The 16,890-nt window shown below is 49.9% G+C and overlaps 1 protein-coding gene across 3 annotated transcripts in view; it reads left to right on the top strand.

The window, feature by feature from the left end:
- Positions 1–16,890, top strand: part of NTRK3 (neurotrophic receptor tyrosine kinase 3) — a 219,303-nt gene that overhangs the window by 21,928 nt on the left and 180,485 nt on the right. For all 3 annotated transcript variants that reach the window (XM_042039738.1, XM_042039739.1, XM_042039740.1), the window contains 2 exons: positions 11,679–11,753; positions 13,178–13,249. In XM_042039738.1, coding sequence (XP_041895672.1) covers positions 11,679–11,753; positions 13,178–13,249 — 147 coding nt within the window. The remainder of the gene's footprint in view (positions 1–11,678; positions 11,754–13,177; positions 13,250–16,890) is intronic.

The following is a 16,890-nucleotide window of genomic DNA, read 5'->3' on the forward strand; positions in this document are numbered from 1 at the left end:
GCAAGCCTGGCATGGGGACACTGTGCATCCTGTCCCAGGGGCTGAATCCAAGTCTTGGCGTTGCAGTAGGAGAGATCAGAGTGTGGCCTGACCCAGTGCTGTTGGAGATATCTGTGGCTTGAGTTTGGGGGCTTTGGGCAGGTCTGGCTGCCTGGTGAGCTTGAAGGTGTCTGAGGGGCTGGGTGGGCCCCCAAGGAGCTTGGTGCGGGGAGGCTGCGAGGGAGGTCAGTGTGGGGTGATATCAAAGTGTAGGTTGGTGACACCTGGCCCCAGCACTCCAGCTGCAAAGGAGGGAGCACAAAGGCAGCCCTTCTCCACCCCACTGCAATCCCCACAGCGGGAGGAGGAGCTGGCTGCGGGAGGGCTGTCCCTGCCAGCTGCTGTCCCTGCTAAGCCCAGCCTGGCACACAGTGTGGGTTCTGGGGCCCAGCTGCTGCTGGCTGTGAGCGAGCCAGCCCCGCTCCCCAGAGGGCTGCCTGCTCTGGGGGCAGACAATGTCCGTATTCTTTGTGCAGAGTGAGTTTTTCTTCACTGATAAGCCTCTGGGCTTGGGTAGTTTGCTTTGAGGATGGGCTGGTGCTGGGACTCTCTGGGGCCTCCAGCTGCCCAGGAGCAGAAACAAAGTTTGAGTGATTCTTTGCAAAAACAAACGAAAAATAATAAACCAACATGTGCCTGGAGGGACTTTATCTGATGATCTGCTTTCTGGCTTCAAAATTGTTCCATGACCCTAAATGGCACCAAAAAGACATGTGTCCTGTTAAATACATCTTCAGAGCAAATGGCAAAAGGGCAAGCGATGTCAGGAGGTGCATCGTAACTTCCTTGCTCCCTGCCTCTCCTCAATTACTGCTGAGCAGGACCTTTGGATTCCTCAAGTGCCCCTGTGAGATTTTATACCTGTTAGTTTAATGCCAGCCTCCTGGAAATCCTTCAGCAACAGGAGGCTCATGTTCAGGAGCACAAAGCTATCGGGCTCATCACGTTTTTGCTCATCTTGTGGATGTCATTACGTGTCACCGCTGTGGCCTTAAACCTCTGTGCAAAGCCCCAAGCCCCAGTGCTGAACAACATCTTCAAATGGTGCAAGGAGACCCTGCTGGCTGAGGGTGGGGATGTCAGCACTGGGTTAATGTTTGCCACGTGTTGGCCATGCTGCAGTAGCTCAGGTTGTGTCCTCCTGCCTTGCTCCTGGTGTAAAACAAATCTGATCTGATTAGCAGCCAGTGCAGCTCAACAGCAGCGTGTTTGGACAGTGTGAGCTCAAGGGTTTCAGCCCACCTTTGGCCCTGGTGAAGGAGGAGCCCATGGTGAGGTCTTGGTTGATGGGGGCTGGTCTTGGTGTCCTGATAAACTGGAAGTCAAGGTGCCAGGCAAGCAGAGGCTTCTCCATAGCTCAGCTATGCCTTTATGCAGAGGAATGGCAGATTGAGCTGAGGAGATAGAAGCCGTCCCAGGATTTGCTGTTTGTGCAGCTGGATCAGCTCTAACGCCACAGCCTGGTTAGCAGCGTCTCTGACTGTCAGAGTGTCTTCTATAACATTTTTGCAAGGTGCTTTTTACATGTTTATAAGAACAAAGTAGAGTGCTGGGAGAGGAGCTTTTAAAGTGTCTGTTGCCTCCTTGCTCTCCTTTCTTCCCCTCCCTGCCTCTTTCTGCCTGTGTCATGTTTATAGGCATGCCGGTTTGCTTTTCCTTTTCAGAGCCAGATGACTTCCCACAAAATACCTGTTATCCTGGGAAGCCTTGAGCTCTGAGTCACCATTCTTAATGAGTACATCCCCCTGCTCCTGAGTGATGCTTCTGTTCTTACACCTCTGCAATAAGAGCCAAGTCAGTGTGTGTGTGCCCCTCGTAGGAAAAGCTTTGTGGAGGGAAGGGAAGAGATTGTTTTCATGGCTTTTCCTGGAGAAAAGGGGCCCAAGCCCTTCTCCTGGGTGATGGAGGAGCCCCTCCATTGCTGCTGAGGAGGGTGGGCAGAGCTGGCTGTGATTTATTTGAAGTGCAGATACAGACCTCGGGGGGTCATGGCAGTTGGCTGAAAAATAAACTGAGAATTTATGGAGGATCTATCTGGTTCTTTGGCTTTGTAGGGAGCAGCCAGAACCTGGGCAGGCAGATCTGTGATGCTGTGGAGGTAACAAGGGCCTTGGAAAATCTCCTTGTAGGTTGGAGTTGCTCTGCCCATGGCTGTCCTGAGGACAGAGGCTGGGAGCCTGGCCTGTGGCCAGCCCAGCTGGGCATTGCTGCGTGCCTGTTTGAGCTTCATAAACATCTGAGGAGCCAAAATGCTGGAGGATCAAAGTTCAGGCTCCCTGGGAGATGTTTGAGGAAGAAAAACAAACCAGCAGCCTCACAAGAGCAGCATCCAAGTCCAAAAAGATTGTCTCTCCCTCGTCTTTCTTGGCCAGCGGCTTTCCCTGTGTTTGGGGAAATGGGGTGAGCTGTACTACGGGGGTGGTAGAGCTGTGGGGGAGCAGAGGAGGTAAAATTAGGGTGAGGGAGTGTGGGAAGGCACTGGATTTGGCTGCTGGATAGCCATAACTGTGCAGAGGCTGGGGCACCCTTTGGCAGCCATGGTTTGAGCTCCAAGCTCTGGTTTCTGTGCTGCTTTCAGGATCTGGCCATGGGAGCAGTGGAAAGGATCTGCCCAAAAATGTGCACCTGAACCAAAACAGGGTTAGAGATAAAGCCCATGTGGATGTAAAACTCCTGAAATGAGACTCACATGGTGGCTGTGGTTTTTGGGAAGCGTGCTTGTGGATTTGCGTGGGTGGGTGGCAGCAGGTCCGGATTAAGGACTGCAGCCCCCTCCAGCCATGGCACTTGAACAGCCCCATTCCTGGCTCTCGTGTCTGCTTTTTCTGGACTCTTGCTCCTGCCTCCTCATTCCCAGTGCCATCTTTCACAGTAACAGCCAGTTTGTGGGAGATTTTATTTTCTCCTTTTCCTCCTCCATCCGTTTTCCTGTCTTCAAGCACAGCATGAAGCGCATTGAGTGCATGTGGCTGGCAGAGCTCCCTTTTGGGTCCTAGCTGAGCTACTGTGGTCTACCAGAATATCGTCTTGACCATCTCCAAGGCTCTGTGTCTTTTTGGGGGGGTGTCCTTTCCACCACATGCTCTTTGGCACTGCTTTTTATCAAGAGTTACTCCTGCTAAGAAGAATTCTAGTGATCCCACACCTTTAGTACCTCCCATTTTCTTGCTAATGTGTGTAGGCACTGTCCTTTCCAGGAGAGGAGCAACTCCCTTTGGAGTAGAGATTGGCAGCTTTTTTTGCCTATAATTATATATATAAATATAGATATATAACTATTTAAAAAAAAATACTATAATTTGGTTTATGAAAAGCCCCAGACCTGTTTGGAGATGGGAGTGTGACGGAATCTGACTTCCAGTTTGAAGTTTCAAGGAGGGTTTAATAAAGCAGAATGTGATTACTGAAGCCGATTTTGACCAGGGTGCTGCTTCCTCTCTAAAACGCCATTTGATCTTTAAAGACCACAAAATGTTGCACACTGCTGGCTCTCCCTGCATATGCAACCCTATAGATGAAGCATCCTTTCCTTTGGCATGCCACGTACTTGGAGAACTGCTGAGAAACAGGCGCTCTTTTGCTTTACGTGGGTGCAGGAACCCAAAGGATGCTGTTTCGCCCTGAGGTTTGTGTGGTGTAAAACTCCCAGGGGAATGGTTTTTTTTTCCTGTCCTTGAGTTGCCCTCCCATCCTATAGCCAGCTGCATGGCTATTTTGGAGATGTGGTATGATTAGACACGCACAGGTTGACGTTAGCAGTCCTGAGCCAGGGGTCTCTGCTCTGCGTGCCCCAGATCCATGTCCAACAGTGGGAAGCACCTATCTGGGCACAGGAAACTGGCTTTGTAGGCTCTCCTGCCAGAGACTAATGAAAGAAATGGCCTTTTGGGGAAATATAATTGGTTTTGTCACTCAGAGGAAAAGGGGAGTGAGCTTTGGCTGATGCTGCAGGTGGGGAGTGAACTCTCACTTTTACTGATGATTCACCCAAGGTGTCTGTGTTTGTGTATTTATATCCATGTCTGCAGGACAAAACTGCTCATCCTATTTCATGCTTTCTCACTCTGGATCGTGTTTGGGACTGTGCAGGGGTCAGATAGTCGTGGGGAATAAATAAGAGAGTTAGGGAGAGAGCCTGCAGGAGCTGAGAAGTGCCAAGGTGGCAGGCAGGGAGCTGGCGCTGAACCACGAGCCCAGCCCTTACAGAGAGGGGTTTTTTGGGCACTGTCCCCTCAACCCTGCTCCCTGCAGGAGGTGCTGCAGCCTTTGGGAGTTTCCTCCTGAGGCTTTTGCGCTGCTCCTTGTCTCTGATAAATGAGGTTTCTTCAGCACTGGAATGATTTTGGACACCTCAGTCCTTGCTTGGGACCCCAGGGCTGCTCCCTCCCAGGAGTAGCTGAGTAATAGTGATGGAATATTAGGGCAGGTATTTGTTGTGGTGGCAGCTGTACTGCTGCCCACAGCACTTCTTCAGCTCTGCTATCCTACTTTACACCTATTTCTTCCTTTCTGAAAGTATGTGCCTGGGAATAATTCCCCACAGTGAAAAACTTTGGATGCAGTGTGTGATAACAGGAACATACTGCTTCGTGTGTGCTGCGGCCATCTGTCCATGCTGCGACCAGGCAGCCTGCTGTCCTCTAGTAACACTGACACACTGTCCCTGAAAGGAATGCGCTCTGCTTCATAAGTCATCATCCAGAGCTGGTGGGGGATGCAGAGGCTTGAGGAGATCACAGAACGAAACTGGAGCACAAACATGGAGCACAGTGCACCCTGAGAGGATCTCCTGTCCCGGGGACAAAAGCAAAGGATGAGGTTCTGGTGGTGCTGTCACTGCTGCCTGTTTCTGATATCCAACTCCCGTGTGTCCTTATGGGTGCCATGCAGGATGGAATAAGTGCAGAGCCTGGGGAAAGAAACCAAACATGTTCAGCATAGCTTAAAGCTGTTTCTCGGGGCATCTTCCATCGGAGGGTGTCTATAGGACAATCTTGTTAGTGCAGCTGTAGCAGCTCTTCTGCACCCTGTGGATGCTACTGGCCAGCCAGGGGCCAGGCAGATGCTGTTGGGGTGAACACAAAACTTATCTGGGCTCATCTGAAAAGTGTTCTGTGAGGGAGTCCTTCCTAATTCCTTGTGTCCTGTGACTTGCTTGTGTCTAGCAGTTGGGTTTCTCCAGAAGGCTGTTGAGATGCCACTGTGCAGCGGCTTGTGGGGAGCTGTACTGTTCCCACACCTTCCTCAGCTGGGGATTGGGAACTTTCTCCTTTGCTCAGGAAGAGTCTCCTTTCTGGAAGGGTCTGCTCTGGATGGCTGGGTGGGATGTGGCCGGGCCCATGGGATGGGGGTTGAGTGCATCCCTGTCACACTCCCTGCAGCACCCACGTACCCCGACACGACCTTGGCAGGAGGAGCAGAGTGGCGCAGAGGGAGCTGTGTTGCAGTGGTGTTTTATGATCGTTACCTTGACGAATCACAATTACACTGTGGAGTTATGCTCATAATTGTTTCTACAAAGCTGGATTTGCTTTCTCTACCCTCCTTTTCCCTCAAATTATCCTTAATGATCCACTGCTGGGTGATTTTTCTATGCTTTTTGGGAAAGGGAAGACTGTGCTTTAAACGGGGAAAATGTTGTCCTTGTAAGTCTTTATTCAGCTGCACTTGCCTTTAAGTTTCTGTTACCAATTCACTTTTATAAATTTCATATTGAGGGAATCAAGTCCTTTGTGCCTTCAGTCATTAAATTACATGATGAGTGCCTTATAATACTGTGAAAGGTACTTGATTCCTTTATGGCTTCCTCAGCCTCAGGTAGGGTGTGACGGATGGATAGAAGGAGCTGGCAGTAGGCACAAGGGCTGTGCTTATCCCTGGGTTTGTATGGGTCCTGCACCAACTTTCAGGGCTTCCCATCAACACCTGCAGCACCTCTGCTTGGAGGAGGCAGGATTTACTGGCCAAGGGTTCAGAGATGTCTTTCCTTTATTCTCGCTGCAATCAAATTCACATTTGCATGGTCTGGAGTTAGCGTGCCAGGAGGTTTGTTTATAATGCTAAACATATCAGGTAATTGAAAGCTAATGTGTCTGTCTGGATTGTGAGGTTTAATATGCCTGGGTGACGAATCAATTTTCCTGTTGCACTACAAGAGAGAGGAGGTAAATGCTCTGCTTGCCTTCCCTGTGTGTGTGCGTGTGTGTATATATATATATATATATATAACACAACTGTGGGTATGTTGGGGTGCTGCCTAATTGCTGGCACGCAGCTCACTCACTGACCAGCATCCAGACACGAGTGGTGGCACTTGCACAGCAGGGATGTGTCATCTGCTTGGGCACTGATTGGAGCTGATGGCATCCTTGGGAAAAGTCTCTTCCCTCCGGTTTGGGATGGACACAGATTTGGGGAGCACGTGTACACACGCTGTGTAATGCTTGGTGCTTGTTGGGTGCCTTTTTTAGCTACTGACCACAATGCTTGAAAAGCTGAGAGAGATTAGACAAATGTTATCCTTGTTGTGTGAGGAGGGTGAAGGAAGGCCAGACACATTAAGCAGCCTCAAGTTAATCGCTTGGTAAATTGTGATGAGGCTGTTTCTTCACCTCTGCCTTGTGCATGTGGGATGAAATGAGCCTGGCTGTGTTTGAATCCCAGTGGATATCCCAGTCTCCCTTGCTGCATTGGCCCTGGGCTGCAAGGGGAGCATGTGAAGCTGTGCAGTCTCAAGAAGATGACACCAGCCTATCATCTTTTTGTCAGACACAGTCATTCCTTCTGGGAATGAAAAGAATCACTGTTCCCACAGGTTTGTTAGCTACCAGCCCCCTTCCAGCAAGCAGGGCAAGGTCCTGGCACTTCTCAAGACTTGCTGATACCTAAGTCCTGTGCGCTGGTGACCTTATGGTCAGCAAGGTCACTGACCTCTGTGTGATGCAGGGGCAAAGATAGCCGGCTGCCTTGCTGGCTCCACACGGGACCTGTGAGCGGGATGTGATGCTGGTGAGCTGCTGGGCTGACAAACAGGGGTTCACGGGTTTGCTCTTTACTGGGACACAGCACAGAGCCGGGGATTGACCACTGGTCTGACCGCAGTGGCCTACAAGGCTTTCAACAAGTTGTAAAGGCAGGTCTGTGGGTACATGGAGACCAAGATGTGACGCAGGGTTGGGCTCCTAAGGTTGGCTTTTGTCAGGCTAAGCCTATGCTGTCCTTTGGAAAGGCAGCTGATTTCCCCAGCAAAGGGATGACTTTGTGATGAGAGGTTAATATGATGCTGCATTACATCACAAGTGGCTTGTTTTTCTGGAGAAGACACTGTATGGCCCAGGTGTGCTAGGTGAAGTGGTGGTGGGAGGTGTTGAACGATGAGAACTGCTGAGGCTCCTCAGAGGCGATGATGGCTCATGCTTTTGTTGAGGATGCTGGCACAAGGGGCAGGAGTGTGCTCACAGGCTTTGCTGCTGGAGCTCAAAGTGAGTTGAGGGTGGCCAACAGGAAGAGCTGCAGAACAAACCCAAGAGATGCTCTGCAATGCCAAGTGGGGTGAATATAAATGTGGGTGTAACAAGGCTTTTGCTGCTGGCTAGGAAATTGCGTCTGTTGGAAATGACCTGGTGGATAGAAATGCTTGGTGCAATGCCTAATAATGGGGTAAGCACAAGTCTCCAGGCTGATGGGGCTGTGATAAAGGCCAGTGTGATCTCAGGCTGCAGTTCATGGTTTTGTCAGTGTAGCTGGGGAGCTGCTCATGCTGTTACACAAGTGAGATCTCCTGGAGTCTGCTCTGTTTCTGGTCACTCTTACTCAAGGAAGAAGGACTTAAATAGGCTGATAAAGAAATAGAGAGCCATTTTCTGTGTGTCTATCACAGTGGTTCTTGCACTGATCACCAAGTGTGAGCATTAGTTGTGCTGGGTCTGAAATCAGAAGTGAAATAACCTTTCTGCCAGGACTCTGCCTTAGCAATATATCTGCATCACTTCTGGGATGTGAGTTAGTGTCTCTTCAGGGCACTTGAGACAATTTGCCTTGCACTTCATGGGTACAGATGCGCTGCCTTAGAAGAGCTGGCATCATGTGGCTTGTAAATGATAGCTGGGTGGGCCTGGCTCCTGCTTGTGAAGGAGGGAGGAAGAAGTGCCAGGAAAGAAAAAGAGCTGCTTAAGCAAAGACAATTTTGACACAAGAGAAAATGGATGTAAAATGCAAGTGTGTATGTTTGGGTAAGGGATGAGAGGTGCAGTGTTTCAGTCTGAGTTGGGAGGACCCCAAGGTGGAATTGGCTTGGTCTGCAGAAGACATGGTATAATTCAGCTCTGCAGTGCAAGCAGGGACACTTGGACCAGCAGGACCCTTCTAACATACAAGAAGTATGAGAAGGAAGTGAGTATTCAAACAAACATGCCCTGCCCTCCATCCTCCACCCAAAAAATCAGTGAGCAACATTATCTGTGTAGGTGATGCACCTCATATGGTCTCTATTAGAAGCTGGACGTGAGTCTAGGTGGATCTGCCCATGGTGAGCTCCTCAGGTTTTGTGAAGCATGGTAACGCTCTTGAAACTTTTGGGAGTTTCCCTTAGTAATAACTGAGGAATGCCACAAGAATATGTACTTAGAGGTGTGCAGGGAGGAATAAACTGTAGTCCACTGACTGTAATTCATACCTCAATGCCTGTCTGAGGAGACCAGGGCAGGGCTGGGAGCTGTCACAGCTGTATTTGGTGTGAACCAGGCACCGGTGTTCCTGCCAGGTTAATGAACTGAGGCAGAGGAGGAGGGAAGGTCTCAGTCTTCGGCAGCAAGCGGGAGGATATAAGATTTCTAGGGCAAGCAAAACCCTGGAAGGAAAAGAGGGGGAGCTAGTTGAGATACTGAAGGACATGAGAGGGACTTAAGTTTCAGGGGTGGAGTTTCTCTGCTTGGTTGGTTTGCTTTCCTGTGCAACCACTGCCAATTTTGCAATCACAGCTTGACTCCTCGAGCTTTCAGAATAAGATGCATTTCTGTTTTGTTTTTTTAAGTGGGTTCAGGCGAACCCAGCCGGTGCAAAGTTACACTATTCTTTCTAAAGCAATAGGGAACAAAAGAAGATATTTTTCCTGGTGTATCTTTGAGGTGCCTGTAAACCAAGACTGATTTGTCACTTCTAGGAGCAAGGGTGCAACTCATGCTATGTTGAAAAATCAGAGAGTTAAGGGGAAAAGCCATTTCTGCAAATCCCTGAGAAGGGAGGTATTTGTGTAGCTTAAAGGACTCAAAGACCTTGCTGACCTGTGCAGCCAATTGCTATTTCTCTGCATTGCACTCTACATAAAGCAGCTGCTAGGTTGGGGGTTTATCCTATACATGTACACACATGTATAGTTCCACTGCTGTTTTTCTTGTCTCTCTCTTTATGGGTGTGGTATGACTATGTTAAGAAATGTACCAAAGCATATCTGGCTCAGGAGGTTCTTGGGCTTTGTTTGGGAGGCTGGAATACAGGCTGTGGAGCTGTATTTACAGTCTAGTGTTATGTCACTGTGGGAGGGGGGCTTGGTCATGGGGAGGCCCCAAGACCCCCCTACACCGGTGCTGAGTCATAGGAATTTCATGCCTGGGCACATCACTGGGAATAAGTTCAGGTCTTTTTCTGTCTCTTCTAGAATGCTGCCCACATGGCTTTGAGTGTCAGGTCAAAAATAACCTTGACTTTTTTTAGCAAACTCAATCAATAAAACAAGAGCCAATCTGGCCGCCGCCTCCTTCCCAGCTGTGGTTGCTCCATAACTCCTGGCTTGGGACTGTTCCGTCCCTCCCTGAAGGTCGTTGCTCGGATGCTGGAGCTTCAGCATGCCCTGGTGGCAAACCCACATCATCCCATTCCTCCTTCCCGTGTTCTTTCTTTCTCTTGGAGGACCTTCACTTTGCTATGTAGGAATTGCAGATGGGAAATGTTTTTGACCTGTGTTTCTGGCCTTGCTTGGTCCTGCAATTTTGTTGACCAGGGCCTGAGCTGGCAGCCCTGCCTTGATTCCAAAGGGTTTCACTGAGCTCTTGGATCTCCTGACTGGCTCCTCCCAGCCTGTGTTTTGTTCTGGAAATGTTCACAGGAGCTGTAGACATTGGCAGGGAGCACAAGTGGCTGCAAAGATGTCCTGTTTCTCATTGTGTCTGGGACACAGGCGATCTGAGCTGATGAGCAGGGCATTGGGGATGAACTGTGATTTACCCTGTCATGCAGCAGCACTTGGGAGCTTGTGCTGGGTCCTTAGAATAACCCCTCTGGGCATGCAGACAAATTCTGGGACATGTGGAAAGCAGAGGTGACTCTTGCGGGTCTCTGCTTTACTTGGATCTGCATGGTGAGAGCTAAGAAATAGGAGGGGATTCAATCCAGGCTTTGTGTTTTACTTTTTCTGAGTTGGATGTTTTTTTGGGGTGTGGCTCAAGCAGGTCCATGTGCTTCTGTCACGCTAATTCATCTGTTCTTGTGCAAGCACAAGGCAAAGCAAATGCTGGAGGGAGAACTTGTGGCTGCTCTGGAAGTGGTCTAAGATCCCTCTTCTGCTTGCTCACCCTCTGGACCACCATGTGGGGTCCTGCAACCTTCTTGCCTAGAATCACAGGATAGTTCTCAGTGTTTTCTCATCATTCCAACCCTTCATTGCTTGGAGGTGTTTCCCTTCTCCAGGGTCAAGTCCAAAGCCAACTATTGCATCAAGGCAGATGTGAGCTTGCGTGCATGTGTTCAGAGACTTCAAAGTTGGGCTTCTTTCACATATTGTCCGAGGGGACCTGCCAGATGTTTTACCCCCTCTAAGTTGACTTTTAAAGAAGACTACTTCCACACGCTTCTCAGCAAAGACCCTCTTGAAAAAGTTTGTGCTTTCTGGTGGGAGGTTGTCCGAGTTTAATCTCGGAGAAAGCCAGAACTGGCCAAAGATTGCCTGGAAGATGAACTCCTTTCACACCACGCAGCATTGCAGCCTCTTAGCAGAGTCCTGTGGCCACCACCAGGTAGCCACACTGCTGCCAGCATCACTGCTGTGCTGCTGATAACAGGGGACCCTGTTCTCTGGGGCTGTGGATCTGTCACCTTCCCCCGCCTCTAATATTTACTGAAAACGATCCTGCGGTGACAGATCTATTTCTGTTTTTGCTCTCTATAACATACCTGCCAGACTGCCCCAGGCGACTGAGGAATTTGTAATAAAGGCAATGTTTCCAAACTAAGCTTGGCGCTCTCCTGCCAGCAGCGCTTCCAGCCAGCGAAGATTAGGGCCCTGTTTATACGCCCCAGTTAGAGGCTGCACAAATATATGACTTTTTTCATTTAGGCCCTAAGTTTTTGTTGAGAGGTTTTATTTGCTTTCCCTCTTTTTGCATGACCCATTTCAATTGTGTCTTCGTTCACTGATGTGTACAGTCAGGGGCAATGACTTGGGCCAGGATGTTCAATGGTTTGGTTGCACGTTCTGCACTTGAAACTGTGGGTAAACCCATGTTATTTGACTTTTCCAAAATGCTGGGAAAACAGAATGGGGCTGGGTGGTAGGGTGTGACATCCTCCCTCTGTGTGCTGTCCCTGGCATGGGCTCAGCAGCCATCTGGTTGTGCCACAGCTGAGCCTTTCCTTCTTCTCCACAGACACATAGAGAACTGGAAGAACTTGCAGACGCTGAACGCTGTTGACATGGAGCTGTACACGGGACTCCAGAGGCTGTGAGTATGTCCTGTGCATTGGGGAGGGGAATGGGCCTGGGCATCCCTTTCCTTCCAGCAGAGCCGTGGCTTCCTTCCCTCTGCAGCCTCCATGATGCCAGTTTAAGCTGCTGGATCTACCGTGTTTTGTTATGAGACTCCACAAAATGGAGATGAAATGCTTTTTGGTCTTGGCTGGGTCTGTGAGAAGGATTGCTAGCTCTGGACAGCTCTGTCAGCACACATCAGCCCTGAACTCTCTTCTCCCCTGCTGTTCTGGTTCTGGCCTTAAGCGTTGCTCTGACTCATTCCAGCCGCACAACGTAAAATTCCAGCTGTCTCCACCAATCCTTCATTGCTGGGCTGTTGGTCCCCATTTAGTGCAGTTACCATCACGGTGGTGCAGCGCAATAAGGGAATTGCATCTCCCTGCACAGCTCTCCGAGCGTGGGGAGAGGTCAGTTTTGTGCCTCCTAGAGGGGGAGCTGAGGTCCATGAGATTGAAGCAACTTTCCATATGCTTGGGAAGCCTGGCCAAGCAAGGATGCCACCCAGTCTCTTAATTCCCCCTCCTACATCCTCTGGATCTGTGAGCGCCCTGGATGCTGCGTGTGTGAGATGCAGAGTGTTGCTCAGGGCTAATCAGAGACTCTAATAATGTGTTTCACTGGGAGCTCTACATTAAGTACAGCTCCCATGTGGGCTGGAGGAAGTGTACGGGGCTGAGCACTCAGTAACCAAATTCCAGCAAGCTGTACCTCTAACACACAAAACCCCTTCTAAGCAGGCTGGCTGCTGTTCTCTCCTCACCTCACAAAGCAGCAGGGACAGCAGACATTCACAGAATCACAGAACATGCTGAGCTGGAAGGGACCTACAAAGATGATCGAGTTCAACTCCTGGCCCTGCACAGGACCACCCCCAATAGTCACACCACGTGCTTGAGAATATTGATAAATCCTGATCATAGTACTGATAGAGCTTTTCCAAAGCAGGCTGTGAAAAGGATCCTTCTCCCTTCAAGAACCATAATTCCCTATGGAAAGTACCCTTCCTTATTAGAGCTGCAAGCAGCAGGGCTTCCTCTTGTGGATGAAGATGGGAGATGACTTTGCTGGGGGTTAGGTTTGCTGTGCAGTGCTACTTGTGTAGATGGAGGGAGAGGAGAAGAGCAGGAGATAGCCTGTGCCACCCCAGCAAGCCTTGGTGGATGTGGGAGCAGAGCCTCGCCCAGCAGCCGCTCTGCGCGGAGCCTGTGCTGTGTTACCACATCAGATGAAGATGAAAAACCCGATTCCCTCTTTGCTTGTAGCTCGTGGAGGCTCCCCGGGGACAGATTTGCCTCCTGGGAATCGCGGGCTCCCAGCACACCTCGTGTGCTGAGCAGGGCTTTGGAGCAGTTGTCTGCCTTGACTGCATTGCTGCCCTTCTGCGTCTCTCTGCAGGACAATCAAGAACTCAGGACTACGAAACATCCAGCCACGAGCCTTTGCCAAGAACCCTCACCTGCACTACATGTAAGTGCCAGCGGCTGCTGTCCCCCGTTCCCTCTGCTCCCTATGGAAATGTGATTCCTTAGGCGGATCCCAAAAGTGCCTGCGGGGGGACAGCAAGGAGAGGGAAGGGGAATGCTGATGGGGAAAGGGAGGCAGAGGTGGGAAAGGGCAGGAGACGGAAAAGCAAACGCACGGGGAAGCGGAATGGGCTGCAGTGCAGGACGGGGAGAGCTTCTGCTGGGAAGCTGAGGGGTTTGGGTTCCTAAGAACTGCCCTGGCTTTGATGGCCGCTCTAACGAGCCTGGTGGCTGCCGCACATTTCCCTTTCTGCGGAGCTTGGGGCGGCCGCCCGCCTGCCCCAGCACACAGCCAGAGCCTGCCCCGCTCATTAGTTTTTAACCAAAGGCTGCTTTTCTGACACAAATCCTGGGGCGTGGTGCTGCCAGCTCTGCTCCTAATTGACTTCTTAAACTGGTGTCTGCAGCGGGCCTGGGGTAGGGATGTTTTGCGCTTGAGAGGTTGGAGCCCTGTTATCCTGGGACATTGCACAAGTGTCCAGCTGCTGGGGCGTTGTTAGCTGGGGAGTGGTGTCACGGGGAATTTCCACATCCTTGGGGCGGAGGGCACTGTTTTCTTTTCTAGATGTGTATTTACTTTTCCCAAGGTGATAAAACAAAGCCTGAATTTCAGGGCACTGTGCAAGGCGCTCCGTGGGCTTGAAATGTTTTGTCCAAGAGACTGTGTCCAAGATCAAACCCCTCTCTACTCCCCTGTAGGTATAAAAGGTGAAAATGGGTTGGTGAGAGGCTCCGGCCTCAGGCACGAGCTGATGGGCTGAATGGGAGACTGTTTATCCCTGCTTTTTGGAAAGCGGTGCTAGTGGATTCTTCCGTGGAAAAGTGCATCCATTTGAGTGTGTGGGTGCGTTGGGCCATCGATACAGACTTGTTCCTGGGGCAAGGAGACGGATGCGACCTGCAGAGCAGGATAGATTTGTCTTTTGATGTCTGCTCAGAGATGATGTGAACTGAAAAACCCCAAAAGCTTCCTTTTTGGAAAACCATTTACAGTTGCTAAGTGACAGTAAAGTACTTGCTAAATAGAAGATCTGCAGTACCAAGGGGCATGAATAGTTGAGGGCATTGTGAACATGCACTGAGCCTTTTTGAGCTTAAAGAATTGCATATTTTCATAATAAACCTTCGTTAATGCTGACCACTGGGATATTCCTGATTTCTGCTCTTTGTTATTTTGATTTGTAGCATTTATTTTGTGTTTTGTGTAGTTGTTTATTCCTGGGAAGCGGAATCGTTCTCTCTGTACTGTTCTCGATTGATTTTTTTTTTTTTTTTTTTGGAGGGTTGTTTGTCAATTGTGCAGTTGCTGTTTATGTATCTAGCAGATAAAATGAATAACATTTGATTCCTGATGAAATTAGTTTGGATGTCGTAGGAGTTCAGAAGGCCATGTCAGCTTGCTTTGAGGCTGAATGTGCCATTAATGTGTACACAGGCAATTGTTGCTGCTTTTCCCCAAAGTGTTTGTTTTTGTCTTTTGGAATTACTTTTGTGAGTGGAAAAAACCCCACATCTATCTCCTGCCAAGAGTTAGGATTGGTACGTGGTGATGAAATATGTGTTTGTTTACTGCTTGGGCCATATAAGATTGATCACGTTCTTCACATCTTTCTTTCCTTGCCTTTTGGAGCTCGAGGCGAGTAGGTATATTATTTGGTTGGTGTTTGCCAGTGAGTTTTGATGCTGTTCCTGGGACTTGGCAGTGTGGATGTTTGCAAGGTGGATGTTCCCCGTGGGGGATGCTGGACAGCCGAGGATGGAGACCTGGTGCTTGCAGGGCTGGTGACTCCCTGCTGCTTCCCAAAGGCTCTCAGACCATTGTGCCACTGCTCCCTGGCAGCCAGAGTGGCTCCTGAGGCCCTACACAGCCTGGCAGGAGCCTGGTGCCACCCGGGATCCCCTCCGTGGCCTCAGCACTCTGCCAGCACATCAAGGCACCTCCTTGGCTGCTCTGCAGCTGCTGCCTCCCTGGGAGCTCAGCTCGAAGGCCTGACATTTCCTGCAGCCTCTGCACATAGGAGCCAGGGATAAAAGGATTAATGGAAATGTCACTCTGCTGTAAGTCTTGGGCTGCTGTAGCCAGGTACAGTAGTGGGTGGGAGTGAAGGATACTGTCCCAATCCCCTCGTGGTGCAGCTGCATGCAGGGCTGGGACCACGGGATGGAGCTTAAGGCTTGTTGAGTTACTGCCATGCATTTTTGCTGCTGCTCTGGTTTCCCTTCTCCTTTGATGGCTGTTTGGATGGCTGCTGGTGAAGCTGAGTCAATAAGATGAAAAATGTGCCTAATACACTGCCAGGGAGGGTTGGCACAGGGTGGTGGGGACCCTGGGCGGGACCTTTGTAGGGTGTTACAAGCTGGGTCTGAGCATTTTTTTTTTTTTTCACTTGAAGCTCGTGTACAAGTTCTGAGGTCTCAAAAACTTATTTCCACCTCACACACACCTCCCTTCCCATCCTGGGTTAAATTGACACTTCCTGCTGAACTGAGAATTTTCCCAGTGCCTTTCGTCAAGGTTTCCTCCTTTCAAATGGGCCAGATAGCTCTGCCTTCTCCAAGTAACATCTATTTCTGGCCCTTCCTCTGTGCACGCATCTGTCTTCAGACCCCAGCTGTGCAATCACAAGCAGATCACTTATCCCAGCTCTAATTGCAAGAGCTCAGGTTTGTGAGGGTTTGGATGAAGCTTGGCTTGGTTTTTTCCCCCCTTCCCCATCACACAGTCAGGGAGGAAAGGTGGGAAACCCATGAAGGGGATTTTCAGCATTCAGGTGCTCAAGTGGTAGACCTCAGAGGGCTCCAAAGTGCTGCCTGGCAGGGTCATGCCTGCCCTTATTAGGTTTGAAATTAGCTGTATTAAGTGCAAGGGGCTTGAGGCCAACCTAATGAGTGGAGGAGTGATGGGTGACTGTGAGCCAGAGGCGTGAATCTAGAAATAGCTTTGGTTTCCTCTTCCTTCTCCTTGAATGAGGACAACTAGGGCCCTGTGGCTTGTCTGATCATTGGTGATATGAAGTCTATCACTGCTACAGAGACAATCCAAAATGTAACAGTGGATTTTGCAACATGGATCCACCTCCTCTCCTGGTGGCTGGGGGGAGACAGTTGAGTCCTTCTAAAACGAACACTGGCTGGGTGCTAACTAGGAGTGGATGTGTGTCTGATCTAAACTGGACATCTTCCAGTGTCATTTTGTGCCCTTACTTGAGATCATCTCACTGTGAGAAGTTGCATTGGTGGGTTCCTGGGCCAATTTCTGTGCATCTTTGGCAGCCCTTTGGCTATTACAGGGGTGGCTCTGGACAGTCTCATGCACTGGATGTGAGGACCAACAGGTCCAGGCTGTGGCAGACGGAGCCCTTGTAGCCAAGGCTTCTGGATGTTGGTGTTAACAGGTGATGCAGCTGAAAGAGGAAATGTTTGTGTTGCCAGAACCTCAGTCTGTGGCTTGAGGCTGCATGAGAAAACCCTAGGGTGGTATGGTTCCTAAATTTGAGACGTACAAACCATCTGAATACATGTTTACTATGTTGCTGTGTGTACTAGTTTGAAAACAAACCAGTGGGAGGCACTAAGTCAGAATAA

Source organism: Corvus kubaryi, unplaced genomic scaffold, assembly GCF_017639235.1.
Source record: "Corvus kubaryi isolate FWS band 111438036 unplaced genomic scaffold, C.kubaryi_AGA036_p1.0 37394, whole genome shotgun sequence".
In the NCBI taxonomy this organism is placed as follows: domain Eukaryota; kingdom Metazoa; phylum Chordata; class Aves; order Passeriformes; family Corvidae; genus Corvus; species Corvus kubaryi.